At 43.9% G+C, this 15,084-nt stretch overlaps 3 protein-coding genes across 5 annotated transcripts; 2 read left to right on the top strand and 1 right to left on the bottom strand.

The window, feature by feature from the left end:
- The first annotated feature begins 50 nt into the window (after positions 1–50).
- Positions 51–3,359, top strand: LOC118210425 (GTPase IMAP family member 8-like). Of its 2 annotated transcripts, none has more exons than XM_035386611.1 (3): positions 51–1,052; positions 1,218–1,898; positions 2,520–3,359. In XM_035386611.1, the coding sequence occupies exons 1-3, from the start codon at positions 947–949 to the stop codon at positions 3,071–3,073; spliced, it is 1,341 nt and encodes a 446-aa protein (XP_035242502.1). In that variant the 5' UTR covers positions 51–946; the 3' UTR covers positions 3,074–3,359. The 2 variants fall into 2 exon arrangements, with proteins under 2 accessions (XP_035242502.1, XP_035242501.1); XM_035386610.1 differs by having other exon boundaries at positions 2,517–3,359.
- Positions 3,360–5,395: 2,036 nt separating this feature from the next.
- Positions 5,396–9,909, top strand: LOC118209660 (TLC domain-containing protein 3A-like). 2 transcript variants are annotated; one of them, XM_035385206.1, is made up of 6 exons: positions 5,573–5,617; positions 5,654–5,779; positions 7,077–7,160; positions 8,025–8,241; positions 8,482–8,577; positions 8,943–9,909. In XM_035385206.1, the coding sequence occupies exons 2-6, from the start codon at positions 5,658–5,660 to the stop codon at positions 9,210–9,212; spliced, it is 789 nt and encodes a 262-aa protein (XP_035241097.1). In that variant the 5' UTR covers positions 5,573–5,617; positions 5,654–5,657; the 3' UTR covers positions 9,213–9,909. The 2 variants fall into 2 exon arrangements, with proteins under 2 accessions (XP_035241096.1, XP_035241097.1); XM_035385205.1 differs by having other exon boundaries at positions 5,396–5,779.
- On the bottom strand, positions 9,722–15,055 carry gemin4 (gem (nuclear organelle) associated protein 4). Its single transcript, XM_035385203.1, has 2 exons — positions 14,698–15,055; positions 9,722–13,824 (listed from the first exon to the last, which is right to left on the bottom strand). The coding sequence occupies exons 1-2, from the start codon at positions 14,705–14,707 to the stop codon at positions 10,634–10,636; spliced, it is 3,201 nt and encodes a 1,066-aa protein (XP_035241094.1). The 5' UTR covers positions 14,708–15,055; the 3' UTR covers positions 9,722–10,633.
- Between the last annotated feature and the right edge of the window lie 29 nt (positions 15,056–15,084).

Genomic DNA, 15,084 nt, shown 5'->3' with positions numbered 1-15,084 from the left:
ATATAGCATGTTAAACATACAACATATGCCCCAATATTTGAAGATTATTTATTTTTTAATCATAACGTCTGTGGAAGATGATAAAATTGTAAAACAGAAACGGCAGCCTTTATGTACAAAGAGCCTCATATCCCCAGAGGAGGCTGTGGGATTGTGGGTGAAATCCACTGATATCCAAAGCCCCATGTCATTGGCTGGACAAAGATCAAGTATTATTTATTCACAGTACTGGCGTTACACTGCAGGTCTTGAGTTTCTTGGGCACAGCGTGTGGGATATTTAGTAATCAATCAGAGACTAAGGATACATTAACTTAGAGAAAAAAATTATATTTATTTAACCCTTATTTCTCTGTGGAATCTGGAAATCTGCAGTCTGAGACCTGCCCTGCCTGTGGCAGGATGAAGCCTTTGTGAACTTGTAGTCAGATTCTGCTAATGACACAAGTTAAGGACACATCCCAAACCTCCCACTTGTACACTGCTGGGCCCAGCTTACTCTTGTGAGAGGCTTTTTACTAGCTGAGACTCTCACAAGTCTTATTAACATCTAAATACATTTAGAGCCATTTTGGGGGAAGGTGTCATTTGTAGGCAGTAGCTGAATTTGGGCTTTTGAATTTTTAAAAATTATCAGAAAGATCCAGTATCTACTTGACAGAGGTTTGGCTGGAGATTCAGGGACCAGGAAGTTGCCATCCCAGCAGTACCTCCATTTATGTTGTTGTGTTGAAAGCTTTATGGATAACAATTTTAGCTCAACCTACCTTGGCAAGCATCCAACACAAGTCCAAGTCCCACCCATGTGCTTCTATTCACCATCATAATTTCCTTAGAACTGAGATGTGAACTTTGGAACTAGCATATGGCTAAACAGGAGGCTGTAAGACCGGAGACAGGTTATTTCACAGCTGGTTATACAAGGTCTAATGTGTTAGGAAATTCGGATGAACCATGAAATTCAGTACAGGAGTTTTGTACATCTGTTTCCAGAGGTTCAAAAGCCCACAGTAAAGGAGGAAATGGCAGCTCACAGATTAAACTCTCAGCAAGGTATGTTTTTTTTGTTCACAAAATAGGTGATCCCAGATAGACTGCTATAATTATATAATCATGGTAGTTATTCAGGTAGATGTTTGGTAGAAACTAAGAAAGAATTGCTCCTCATATCATATAGAGACTTTGTGGATGGTTAAAAGCTGCCCTTTTCTGTGGCAGGGGAGGTGTGGAGTCAGCCACAGCTGAGCCTGGTGCTGCTGGGAGAGAGGCTGTCTGGGAAGAGCTCGGTGGGCAACGTGCTGCTTGGCCGGAGGCAGTTTGAGGCAGGTGAAGTGACATCACACAGCAGGAAGGGGACCGGGATGGTGGCAGGCAGGCAGGTGACTGTCGTGGACACTCCGGGGTGGTACGTTGAGCGTCGCACGCCGGAGAGTGTTCACCAGGAGATAGAATTGGGCGTGGCACTCTGCCCCACAGTGCCCCGCGTCTTCCTGCTAGTCCTCTGTATCACTAAAGAGTTTGGTTTGGCTGAGTGGAGAGCCATGTGTACACATCTTGGACTCCTACAGTTTCCTGTGTGGACTCACAGTGTGGTGCTGTTCAACCCAGGGGACCAACTGGGGGCTCAGAGCATAGAGGAGAACATTAAAGGGGGTGGTCAGTATCTCCAGAGGCTCATGGAAATGTGTGGGAACAGGTACTGTGTTCTTGGCCGTGATGGACAGGCTCTGATTGCACAGCTTCTGGAAGAGATGGAACCATTGGCAGAAGGAAGGAGATCAAACACCACTCAGATCCAACAGAAGAGAGAGGGAGCTGAATGGAAGCGGAGGGAGGAGGGTGAGAGATTCCTGGTTTGGATGGAGAAGCAGACCCAGAAACCCACAGCGCTCCATATGGGTGAGTTCTCTCTTAGCACCACGTATCCTGTTCTTAATACACAGCTCTTTACTTCTTTCACACAGGTATCAAAGTAGCCGGTCCAGAGAGAGGGGCTTACTAAACAGCTTCCCTCTGTGTAACATCTAGCTTTGCTAAATTCTGATCCTCGATACAGAACTTGTGATCATGCGTGGATTTACTGTGAGCTTCAGAAGGTACCATTCTGCTCTATTGACAGACAGCCCTTTGACATTGGGCCACTCAACCCTGATATGATACAGTGAAAAAAAAGTTGTATGCAATCATATATATTCATATATATTCTTCTACCAATTTGTACATTAATGTCAGAAGTCTGTGAAATACATGTGGGTATAACATGTATATTTCAGTTAAGCTATGTTTTTATCATATTTAATGAGCTCCTAAGTAAATCTCAGTTACCCCCCCTCCCCCTCTCCCCCGCCCAATCACAATCTCCCCACCCGGCTCTACAATTTCACTTATAAAACTTCTCATTTTAGGGCTTAGGGCCCCCAAAAAGGTCAGGGACATCCCTGTCCTTATGTTACCACATTATATGTTTATAGAAAGGGCATCTCATGCTGAGGAACACCATGAATATCTCTCCTATAGCAGAACTGGACCATGGCTCTGCACTGACCCTGGTGCTGCTGGGTAGAAGATTGGCAGGGAAGAGCTCAGCTGGAAATACCATCCTGGGTGGGAGACAGTTTGAGAGCGGGAAGAAGACTGTGTGCTGTGCAGAGAAATGGGGTACGGTGGCCTGGAGGAGGATCACTGTGGCCGACACTCCTGGCTGGAGTCAGTATGGGCTGGCCAATCGGGAGCAAGTGAGGGCGGAGATCATGCGGAGTGCTTCCCTGCACCCACACGGGCCCCGGGCTTTCCTCCTGACCATCCCAGTGGACTCCTTCACTGAGAGAAACCGGAGGGCGGTGGAGGAGCACCTTGGTCTCCTGGGAGAGTGCGTGTGGAGACGCACATTAGTGCTCTTCACCTGGGGTGACAAGCTGAACGGGAGGAGCATTGGGCAGCACATCAAAAAAATGGGCGTGGCCCTCAGTGGCCTGGTGGAGAAGTGTGGCAACAGGTATCACGTCTTCAACAACATAAACAGAGCCAATGATACTCAAGTCATTGAGCTGCTGGAGATGGTCGATCGCATGTAAACAGACCTTTATTCACATGAACGGTCTACGGCAAAGCTCTCAGCAGATCTTTCCAAAGTCAGTCCCAGGCACACTGGCGTGTACTGTTTTTCATTCCAGGTGCCAAAACCATTTTCTTTGTCTATTATTGTAAGTTAAGTTGGTTGACTGTAAAGAGGCTACATTATATTTTTGTGGATTTCATATTAAATATGAGAGTATGACCAGCTCCTAAAGTGTGTGTAAACATTATTTATAAAATGTATGCATAAATTAAATAAAATTGTACTCACACATGTTCATTAAAATCACATTTATCCCTAAGATTGCTTGTGTTGTGAACAATTTTTACAACTCTGCCCAGTGTACCACCTACTTTAGCCTTATATGGTGGCATATAATTTGTTTTGCTGTTCAATTACCTTTCACATAGTACAGGAAAATCTGTCCTGTCTCTAGAAACATGCTTGTGGTGCATCCTTCAGTCCACAAGGTTTTCCAACAGTGCTTGTGCAACCTTGGTCCACTGACTATATATCTTACACATGACATTTTACATGACTATGATGTTACATTTCTCAGCATAATGGCACATTTGCCTAAATTATTCACATGGTACTCTGGCTTTGAGACCATAGAGTGACTTACACAGATTCAGTTTTTTAAACATGCCATTTACACAGCTTTATTTTTTCTGAAGCATGATGTTAAGTACCTTACTCAAGAGTACAACATTATTACAAGTCTAGATCCATAACATTCGATAGTGTCACATATATATCCTGGACTGTTTCTCCTGTCCGTGGTTAGTACTGAGAAGGTGTTGCATGCGTTTAGTTCTTCTCAGCTTTATTATTGTATTTCTCCTTACTCATACCTGAGCCAAAATGGCTTATCCTGTCTGCAGTTTCAGCTACTACGTTTTTCACCAAAACAACTAAGAGATCTGATATAACCTGGCCTCATCATACTGGTTTCCGTTTTAATTTTAACTTTTTTTTTTTTTTTGCTTAAAAGACAAGGCTAGATCTAGGCCCATAATACATTTTGATGTCTTAGAAGTATGCATCCATCTTTAGATCTTCCAGAAAATACCTCCTCACTGCCCCAGCCACATAAACGAGAGGAAACAGAGCATTGCTGGCTTTGGCTTCACTTTAATGGAATATTTTGAATGTTTTAATAAGTTCTCTGACTGCATGTTTGTTTGAAATGTCATTTCACATGTTTTCAACCCTTTTTTAAATTTACTGTTACTGTTTACTCTTACTGCATCCGATTTTATTTATTTATTATAAAGGCTACTTTTAAAAGTGCTCTGGGTGCCATACAGTTTCAAAAAGCTATAATAATAATAATAATAATAATAATAATAATAATAATAACTACACAGGAGTTATAATTGCCAAAACCCTTTTATGTGAGCGGACTTTTTAGTTTGTTGTTAACAGATGATGCAGGAAACGGTGAGAATGCTGTCTACAAGTTGTATTTGGGGAAATCAATGGACATGCTTTGAAACGAAAGTATCGTAGATAAAACAATCAGGCATTACACAAAATGGTGTTGGGATCGAGCCAATTGTCCTTGGTATATGAAAATGTGACATGAATAAATAAATTATATAACCTATTCAATTTACGGAACAAAGGTATAACCCACCTTTTTAAAAAAAAATAAATACGCACAAGGAAGTGGGCTGTTGTAGCAGGACATCGTATGACCTAAACTGATTTTCTATCATTTAATTTTCAACATTACTCCAACAGCATAACTCGTTAGAAATCTAATTTGTAATACATCGAACAGGACTTCTACTAGTTATTCTGCCTAATGAAACCGAAAATAAAACATCCAGCAAGTTCTCTCTATCGCCTTTGAGTGGTAATTTGTTTGTATTGTTGGGAGTGAATTGCAGTATAGGATGCGCATTTAAGTTTCTGTGTTAAAGGGATTGCACGCAAAGAATGATGTGGATTCGTTTTATAACCATGAAAAGGCTTACGAGCTACGCGATAAAAAGTATCCTATGTCACAGCAATCGTCGAGACACACATTGCAATTATCAAAATGGCTGCTTCTGCCCATATACATAGTATCTGTAACGACCTTAAAATGTTGTATTTTTATTTTTATTTGATGTAATTTAAGTACTGGATAATGTTATCGTGTATAAACTCATTTTATTTAGCCAAGTGGGCTGCAATACGTTATACTGATAGAGTCAATAATGCGTCGTCAGATGCTATTAATGTACATGGAAAAGAAATGAGAAGCATTAACTTTGCCTGCGCTGTAGGCTAGACAAGTGCACCACGCTTTAGTGTACAGCTCATTCTTAAAAAGTGAGACGTATTAACTGATGGGAGGCCTACTGTACCGTGTGTATGGGCGGGTTGCTATAATGTAGCCTACCCAAAAAGCTGGTGACGCTCACAGATCGGTGACGCTATTGTTTTTTGCACTGCACTGACTCTACACACAATCGCGCAGATAGGGTGAAATGAACACTGGAGCCTATAGGCTATCTGTTGACCAGTGTCAGTATTATCATTAATGCAAATCTGTTTATTCCTGCAGCCAGACTGGAAACGCATGTGGTGCAATGCTGCGTGCGCTTTCTTGCGGTGTCCTTGCTTTTCCTGGACTATTCTGCTTTCTTAGGAAATTTATTTCCTGTACTTTCAAAACATGGACCGAAGCTGATGTTGTACTGGTTAGCGAGAGGTAAGTCAAGTGGACAATCACTAGGCCACTTAACGATATAAACTTAAGTTTTGATAATGAGGTGGGGGTGTCAGAAATTTTCAGTGTCAGCCTTGGCTCACTGATATACGAGTAGTTTCACAAACATTAGCCAACTTAGGAAAAGCTAACCAGAACATGACTGTAAAGTAGCCTAACGGATAAGTAGGCAAAACCCGCAACGTGTGGGATGGAATAGAGGTTTTGACATAAACTGACTAGGTTAGCAAATATATTTGCTTAAATCTGCACGTCTGTCTTGGCACGCACACGCGGTTACCAAGTCAATAACACAGTAACATTTTTGGGTGTAAAGGTTAATTGCTTTCATTGAGACAGTATGGCGGTTTGAGCCCCCGAGTTTGTTCAGGATACATATTTGTTTCCAGTTAATCCAACGTCCTTAGACTTCTAGATGGGGTCCTAGATGACTTAAGAATCATTTTATTTTAATGCTACCTGCAATCACAAAAAAAAAATTGGCATGTCTGTGACAGGCTGATTTTTAAATCCTGCGCACGCCCCTGTAGCTATGGCATTACGCATGTCAGACTGTTGACCTGAATTGAACCGAAAGCGTGGCCACAGTTCACCCTTTGAAAAGCGATTAGCAATGAACAGCTGTGCAGCCAGGGGGCGGCACCAGATCTTATTAAACAACACTGGGGATTTAATTTAAATAGCTTTCTTTAAAAAATGTCACATTTATGCATGGATATGATTTATGTTCTGGAATGGGATGATTGCTTAACAGGAATAAACAATAGCACCCTCTTTGTGCTGAGAGGAGAGAACCGCAGGTACAGTATTAATCAGCATCCAATGAAAAATGGCACTAGATGCCACATTGCATGTAGTTTAGGTTTTCCCACCTCACTGTACAGCACTTTCAGAGAAAGCCTGTATGCAAATACATTATTATTGTTGTTGCTGGAATTTCCAGTTCAGTTTCAGATTCTTGGTTAAGGTTGATGTTTTAATTATGCTTGACAGGACAATGGGACAGCAAAGGAAGTGTATTAGTAGGGTGACCACATATTGAATTTCAAAAAAGAGGATGGTGTGGGCAAGCATTATGGACATAATACTAGGCTATTCGTTTGTTTATGTGTGGTAAATGGAATGAACAAAACGTAATCAGATATTTTTAGGAATTTAGAAATCCTGCCTGGATGGATATTTCAGTCCCAAAAAGAAGAAATGTCAGAAAAAAGGATGACTGCTCAGCCTAGCTTTAGAGAAGCCACTACTGTGTATTGTCTGTCTCTTTCTCCAAAAGGCTGGTGTCTACCCTCCATGCAGTTCTGGCCTCCACTGCTGGGCTTCTCATAATTAAATCTTGTAAAAATGTGATGACTGACAGGTAAGCAGTTTTGTCTAATGGGATATGACAATACAACATTTAATTAATTAAATTATATGAGAATCTCTTTGCACAGATATTATTAGCTGATGTAGATAATTCTAGAAAGGAAACCTTGAGAAGTGCAAAACACTTTGGGCTGTATTTTGAGGACAAACAACCCGATTGCTAGTGGTAGCATACCTCTTGCTAGCGCTAACATAGCTGTTGCCAGTACAGAGCTATGTGATGGATGTTTGCACCAGGTTTGATGTTTACATCCCTGTTTTTGTAGCACTTGCCCTGGGTGGGTGGAGGAAGAGTTGGGCTGTTGTTCGGGGGTGTGGCTTGGTGCAAACTAATGCTGCAGTTGTTTGGAGGTGTGGCTTGGTGCAAACATGTTATGCACGTTAGGGTTATTGCTTGGTGAGGAGTCAATGCTGCAGTGGTATATTAACAGTTTTAAAGGGTTTTGAAGATTCCACCACTGGGTGATTTAGCCTATGGTTGAAGTTTTAGCTTGTATTGCTTCATGCGTACTCATACTAACAGATTACTGTTTTCTGATACATATGCATAGTAAATGGTTATTTTCATATTATTACAGTAATAATCCTAAAATGTCACATTTAAACTTACAAATAATGCATGGAATGTTGTTTAAATAACTTATGATTCTTTGTTAACCTATGATTCATTTTAAGTGTCTGCTTTCCTCATGAATCACTCTATACATCCATAAGGGGGACAGAATTACTGACATAGAAAAATCAGGAAGTAAAAAAAAAGTGGAAGTAGTTCCATTCCATGCATATGAAGACATTTCTTGTAATAAGGTTTCAAGTAACCATTTTGTCTTTCTCTCTGGCTCTCTCTCGCTCTCAGACACTGGCTGTCCACTGATTTTGTGTGGTTTGGCGTACCCTACATGTCTTATGACATTTATGCCATGTACCTGTGCCATTACTATAATTGCCAGGTAAAAGGGCACGTTGAGTACAGAAACCACTCCCTCCACACAGTCAGGGCGTTCCTTCGAAAGGACTTCCTACTGGTCCTTCATCACACTGTGTTGCTGACCATCTTTTTGCCAATCACACTGGTAAGAGAGGGGAAAACCTCAGAAACACTGCTATCATTAATCACTAAGTTCAAAGCATTTATCTTTTCCTGTTATGATTTACCAAGCTGACTGCACACATGCAGGTCAGCTAGCCAGGCAGCGAGTTATCCTGTGAACCAAATAGCCAGTCATAGTAGTAGACCTCAATCCTTTAATCACAGCACATGTAGTGAGGTTATAAAATGTCTCACAGTCGTGTCACTTTGTCACTTTTCCCAGTTCTTCCGGAGAGATCTGGGAGACTTCTTTGTTGGATGCCTCTTCACTACAGAGTTCAGTACTCCTTTCATTTGTTTGGGGCAGATCCTAATCCAGGTAAGATCAGTCTCACATCTGCACAAAGTGACAGCCACAGTCCCTACACATGCTTGTGATTATATTTTGTAAGAGTGGGGCTCTTTTCTGAATTTACTTTCTTGAAAGACTGTAATGTACCCGTCTTAAAATTTGTATGGGATCATTTTTTGTTCCTCTCAAACGTATTGCAAGATAGCTTGGTTGTAACTTAATTTAGGTATCAATAATTTGGTATGCAGATATTTTTAGGAATTGTTTTACAGGTGTCCTGTGAGTAACATTATGTAGGCTGAAAATATTTATTTACATAGTGTATTAAGTGTAAGATTTATCTTTATCTTTTGTAGTATTTATCAGATTTTTCTTGTCTTGCTCCACACCAGCTGGGGTTGCAGGCCAGCTGGCTGCACAGAGTGAATGGTGTGATGGCGCTGCTCAGCTTCTTCACGTGCCGCATCGCGCTCTTCCCCTACATGTACTGGGCGTACGGGCGGCACGCTGGCATCCCCTTCCACAGCGTGCCCTTCCACCTGCCCCTGTGCTGTAACCTTGGAAATCTCTGCATCCTGGCGCCACAGCTGTACTGGTTCACGCTGTTGTGTCGAAAGGCTCGTCGCCTCTACCTGCGACAGGCCAAACCGAAAAGTAGCTAGAGCAAGAAGACCCCTCCAACTGTGCCGTTATACTGCCGGGATTTATTGAGCAGAACTGTAACCCCACCCCCCTTCACAACCAATTGTCCAAGCGGTGACTACTAAACCAAAGAAATCAGAACGCTCACCTCAAATTTAGTTATATTAAATAGACGCTCGAGGCCAGGTTTTGAGAGCCCATTTATTCGTGCAGTAATATTTTATTTGGAGGAGTTTTCTCCTTCTGCCCTCCTCTTCTTTTGCATCATTCAGTCAGGTGTGACTCCCAGCGACTGAACGTCTGTGTCTCAGGTGTGTATTACTGCTGTAGCTGTGATTGGAATCCATTGCCAGACATGCAAAATGGACTGAAAACATGGAGGGGGGTAGAACAGTCTGCATAACAGAGTCTAGTCTGTATAATAAATTCATATAGAAAATGTTGCCAATTCAATATATGATTAGCAAAATAAAAATGCAACACATTGGTCTCTCCTGCACATAAACACTATCAATGGAAACAATTTCAGAAACACATTTTATTTAAGCCAACTGTGATAGTTAAAAAGCTCCATAAACAAAGTAAAAAAATGCATGAATGAAACAGCCTGGAGGCATTCACTGAGATGGGTGCTCCTAGATTTCTTTATCTCTGAAAAACTGGTAATACACAATTTAAGCAAGACCAACAAGATGCATCAGCAAATGAAATAATCAAGTGCAGGGAAGGTTTTGTGAATTTCAGCTTTCCATTTGGCTGTTTACATTTTTAATAACTGGTCTAAATGTGCAAAGTCAATTCTATGAAAGCACAAGCATAGGACTTCAAAGTCCACAAACTAATTTTATATGCATAGAATCAATTTTACTGACAAGCTTACACGAATGAACGTGTAGGCACAGTCACTCTAAGACATCAGCCCACCACCCCCTCTCAGTGCATTTAGATAAGAAAGTGCCTGTCCTTTGAATCTCAATGCTGGAAATGAGTGATTACTGGTGTGTTTTGGCAGAAAGAACCTATGGGTGGTGCCGAGGGGGGGTTATTTTAAAAATTAGCTGAGATATATGGGGGGAAAGGGCTGAGTGTGCTAGTGACTAAATCCTTGCCTCAGTAAAAGTGGAGTTATGCACAGATGCCTGAAGAAATTAAAATAATCAAACTAATTATGTCATGATGAGAGTCTTACAATTTGGTCAAATGGACATGTTTAAATAGAGCTGTAAAGCTGGTGCCTCAGATCCTGAATACATGCACTGCAAACAGTCCAAATGAAAAACAAAACCATATATTTTTTCATTTGACAAATGTACACTGTCTTTTTTAACCAGTGGTTAGACAACCAAAAACATTGTATAAGGAGAAAAGGGGTGGAATTCAATTTCATGTAAATATTATATGGGTAAAAAAGGTCTATCAGAATGTTCTATTGGAATACATTTCACAGCTGGGCAATCTTTTGATGCAGGGCAGACCTCATCTCAGCACTCTCCAGGTTGTCTGTGAGGGTGGTGAGGAAGTGTCTCGTGTTTTTACGGTTCAGGCCGGAGCTGCTGGTGGGATATGCGGCCATCATGGACTGGTACAGAGTCAGAATCTCTAGAGCACACAGGAAGAGAGGCTCGGTACCCCCCGGGAGCATCACCAGCACATGCAGCACATGGCAGAAGAGCTGGGTCAGAACAAACAGGCCTTCCTGCCCCACGCATGGGCCTCTGGGAAGAGCAGGGGGCGGGACGGGCAGCTTCCCCTTGACGGACGCCACCGTCTCCCGGACGGCGCTGGCGTAGAGCTGGCCCGCGTGCGCCCAGCCCCTGGCCGGCAGCCAGTTGGCGCAGCTAGCCCCACAGAGCAGCTGGAACATGCGCAGCAGCAGCACAGACAGGCGAAGCTCGCAGGCGAAGGATCGAAGGTCAAGCAGCGGCAGGAATTCCACGTATTCCAGGGAGTACGGCACATACAGCCTCCCCGACTCCAGCAGCTCTCCCAGCACCCCCAGCAGCGTCCGCCACTCCTCCGCGGTGCACCAGGGCAGGGTCTCTGTCACCGCCACCAGGAGGCCTTTGCCGAACATGGTGACCTGGTCCGGACAGTTCTGGTCCAGAGCCAAGCTGCTCAACATGGTTTCGCGTAGGCCAGGCATACAGCAACACTCCACCCAGGCCAGCAGTCCCGTGCCCTGTCCGTACTGGGGCAGCTCCAGCCCAGACCACTCCCGGTCTGACAGCTCACACACGGCAAACAAGGAACACGGAACTTCGTTCTTAAAGTGTCCTCCAAAAATCGATTTCAGATTAAAGTAAACAGTCCAATCGAGCCCTTCCAGTTTACTGTGGAGCCAGAAGACTGCTCTAGACCAGACACCAGGAGCTGCAGCTACCTCCCTGCCAACCACCCCGTCAATCACCTTCAGAGCACCAATGAGCATCTCCTTTGACTCCATGGACACGCAACGGCTGCCCTCCGCTGGCTCCTCCCAACATGCGTAGCTGTCGTTCAGGAGCTGACAGAGAGCAACAAGGAGGGGGAAAGGGCTGCAGCTCATCAGCCAATGAGCAGAGCCAATGCAGTCTTCCTGCTTCAGGGCAGAGAGAAGCACCTGCAGACATAGTTCCAAGCTACAGGACTGAGGGGAAGAAGCTGAAAGGTAAGGCAGAACAAAGGCGTGAACCACATTCTCAGGGGGTAACACACTTGGCCTTTCCTCTTTTGTCTCAGTCACAACATTCAACTGCATTAAGGTGGCAAGGAAGTTAAGGAACTGCCCCTCTTCTCGAGGTGTAGCCAGCTTGCCCTGAACAGCTTCCTGTAGACAGGAGCACAGCAGCTCCCCCCGAACCAGGTTCTGCCCCTCCACACCAGAGTGCTGGGGATAAATTAATCCAGGAAGCTGCTGGAGAACTTTGGCCAGGAGAGTTTCGGCTCCCAGGTTCATCACGGCCATATGACAGCATCTGATCAGGGTGGCTTGGGGATCCTGGAGAGCAACCCGGGCCACAGCAGATACCGCAAGGCCCAAGTCGGACTCAGCCTTGCTCTGAATAAGACTGTTGAAGGATAAGTTGAGCTCCTCACTGAAGCCCTCAGAGACGGCGAGGGGCAGAGACCCGTTCAGCCCGCTCTTTCCCCAGGAACCAAGTACTGCAGCCAGGGCCTCATTCTTGCCTTGTGGTGGAAGGCCAGAGAAAATATCCAAAATTATTTCCTTTAACATTTTACACTGCACAATATCTGTGCTAGTTTGGCAGTTGGCCACAAGGATGGAGACTAATTTCAGCAGCAGGTCTTTGTGCAGAAAGGCATCTTTATTTCTCTTCAGGCAGCCAATCCACTCGTTGCTACTTAAGGCCCAGTTTACTTCAGAGGCAAATAAATGAGCGATATCTTGGTATCTCTCAAGACGCTGATCAATGATTGCTACAGCAACACGGACCATGTCCACAGAGTTACACTGCAGATCAGGGACGGAAAGTGACTCCGCAAGGTTCCTCAAAGTACAACTCAGCTCATCTACATCCCGCCTCTCTGCTTCAGTCAGAGCCTCATATGCTGTGCGTTCGTCCAATGCCTTGATCATTCGATGCAGACTCCCAGTAAGACAGAGGGCATTTTTATGGGGACCTTCACTTTCTGGTATCTTCAGCAGCCCCTCCTCCCCCCAGGCCCTACAAATGGTCAACAAGGTACGCACAGCGTCCATCAAAGTCATTCCACATGGCCTGAACTGTGGCGGTCTGTGTGTGGCGGCAAGTTCTCGCTGTTCCTCCTTGATGATCTCCATCAGGTCACAACCCTCCATGCTGGCTTGTCTTTCTATTATACATACTGCCCTTGAAAGGCTTTGAAGATACAGCTTGGGGCTGATGTTTACCGCATGGTCGAGCAAGAATGATGTGTACAAAGTGTCCAGGGAGATGGAGAGGGCAAAAGGACACATGTCAGAGGACATGTGCCCTCTCATTTCCTCAATTGCACTGAAAAGAATGGATTGCACACAGGAGGAGGTCAAAGCTTGGTTTGGACCAGGCTCGACACGCTGGGAGGTCTGGTATGAGAGCTGAGTGCAGGGCGTAGTGTAATGGCTGCACTGGGATGCAAAGACCTGATCCAGGGCTTGCTCCTGCCTGCCACTGGCCTTCCACAGGTCCCACCACACTTCCATGAGGAGCTGGGTATCCTCCTTTGTGCTATCAGCCATGATGTGCTTAACTAGCTTTGCTAGCTCTGAGCACAGGCCTGCCGGTGGGAAACACAGCAGCAAATCTACGTAAACTTTGAAGAAGCCCATTGACTTGATCAACTCGTACAGCACTACACGGTTGACCTGGGGGAGGGCGTTCTGCACGGAGAAAAAAGGGTTCTCTTTCCAAGCAGAGTCAATGTCCTTTCCTTCTTCCATTTCCAACAGCTTGCCCCACAGGATGCAGACAATCCTCTTTCTCCAGAGGACTTGGTCTTGGCTGCCCCCACAACCATCTCCGCAGATGCTAATGACGGCCTGGCGGACGGGGTGACCCACTCTTCCCCACTCCTCCTTTCTGAGGTCAGACAGCTTCCCAGCATTGCAGAGCTTCTCTGCCAGAAGAAACCCTCCCTGGAGTATTGCTGTCTTCTCACAGCTCAGCCACGACTCTGAAATAACAAGCACAGTGAGCTGTGGAAAACCATTTGCTAAATTATGATTAAAGCTACATTGGTTTTAAACAAAATCAGTGAACCCGACGAGTCTTAATCATCACAACTGAGAACTTTGGGAACACAACTTAACAACATGACCACAATACATGACATAAAATTATAGTAATTGTCGGAACAGATTTGTTATTCACATTTTATTTTCAGCCAGTCTGTATATTTCACATCCATGTAATGTGTCCCTGTCACACAAGTCAAATAATTCACATGCAGGTTTATAATCCTTGTTCTCCAAGCAAGTGGAATTAAATGTATTTCTCCATTATTCATTCTGCCACTGAAAAATGCAAAAGTTCCCTTCAGTAACTAATCTGCTACTTTATACAGGACATTTTTATACTAGAATAAAGTCAACTTGAATGCATGATGACGTATGAAACTTCCACAAGTCAAGGTGATTTCCATTCAAAACACAATGTGCTACGTGCTCTGCTTTATGAGTAGTTCCAGTCGACAGGAAATACCACCACCCCCCCCCCCCCCCCCCCCAGAACGGACTCAAATCTGTAACTCTGCATCCTTCATTTAAAAGGACGAATGATGAGAGAATCCCGCGACATCTTGTATCGTTTCAAACATAGACATTATGTCTATGGTTTCAAAGATCCTTTAAAAAACAAAAAGGCGATTGCAAACTACATTTGTGCTTCACGTGATGTCATACCAACGTCACCTCTCAGCCAAAATCTATTTTTTACTGCAGTGTCTTTATTGCAGCAGACTGTGTAGGAACGGAATCCATGCAAGAAATTAGGTTTACAATGTCTTATTAATCTGTTGAGAAGAGAAGAGACAAAATGTTCGGCTTACCCGATTCCATACTTAGGAAGAAACTTGAAGATTTCTTATTCCAGACAGCGCTAGTTCTCGCTGAACAGTAAAATGTTACAAATACTGAACAACTAAGAACAAAACAAACCACCTGATACAGTAGGCTAATCGGCACCTGGCCAAGTTCCAACCTAACGTTACATTTTGTTTACTAGCAACCTGACTTTATTAATCCCCTAGGTGATGGATAACTGGTTCCTGTGCTTAAATGTCAAACATATATAGTTGACCAACTCTAGTTGCCGTACACAACCATGTGCTCTCCCTTTTTCAGATTTGCAGCTAGCAGCTTGCCCTGACGCCCTTTGCACTTTCCAAACAAGCCGACGTGTCTGCTTTTTTCCCCCCAAGAACTACATACACATA

This window comes from Anguilla anguilla, chromosome 12, assembly GCF_013347855.1.
Source record: "Anguilla anguilla isolate fAngAng1 chromosome 12, fAngAng1.pri, whole genome shotgun sequence".
NCBI lineage: Eukaryota > Metazoa > Chordata > Actinopteri > Anguilliformes > Anguillidae > Anguilla > Anguilla anguilla.
The sequence above is the reverse complement of the archived record's forward strand: the minus strand, read 5'-3'. Positions and strand labels throughout refer to the sequence as shown.

Excerpts from the sequence above, each read along its gene's own strand:
- LOC118210425 (XM_035386610.1), top strand. The coding sequence starts at position 947 with ATGAACCATGAAATTCAGTACAGGAGTTTTGTACATCTGTTTCCAGAG. Across the intron at positions 1,053-1,217 it reads CAGATTAAACTCTCAGCAAG|GGGAGGTGTGGAGTCAGCCA; the intron begins GTATGTTTTTTT and ends TTTCTGTGGCAG. Across the intron at positions 1,899-2,516 it reads ACCCACAGCGCTCCATATGG|CAGAACTGGACCATGGCTCT; the intron begins GTGAGTTCTCTC and ends TCTCTCCTATAG.
- LOC118209660 (XM_035385205.1), top strand. The coding sequence starts at position 5,658 with ATGCTGCGTGCGCTTTCTTGCGGTGTCCTTGCTTTTCCTGGACTATTC. Across the intron at positions 7,161-8,024 it reads AAAAATGTGATGACTGACAG|ACACTGGCTGTCCACTGATT; the intron begins GTAAGCAGTTTT and ends TCTCGCTCTCAG. Across the intron at positions 8,242-8,481 it reads TCTTTTTGCCAATCACACTG|TTCTTCCGGAGAGATCTGGG; the intron begins GTAAGAGAGGGG and ends CACTTTTCCCAG.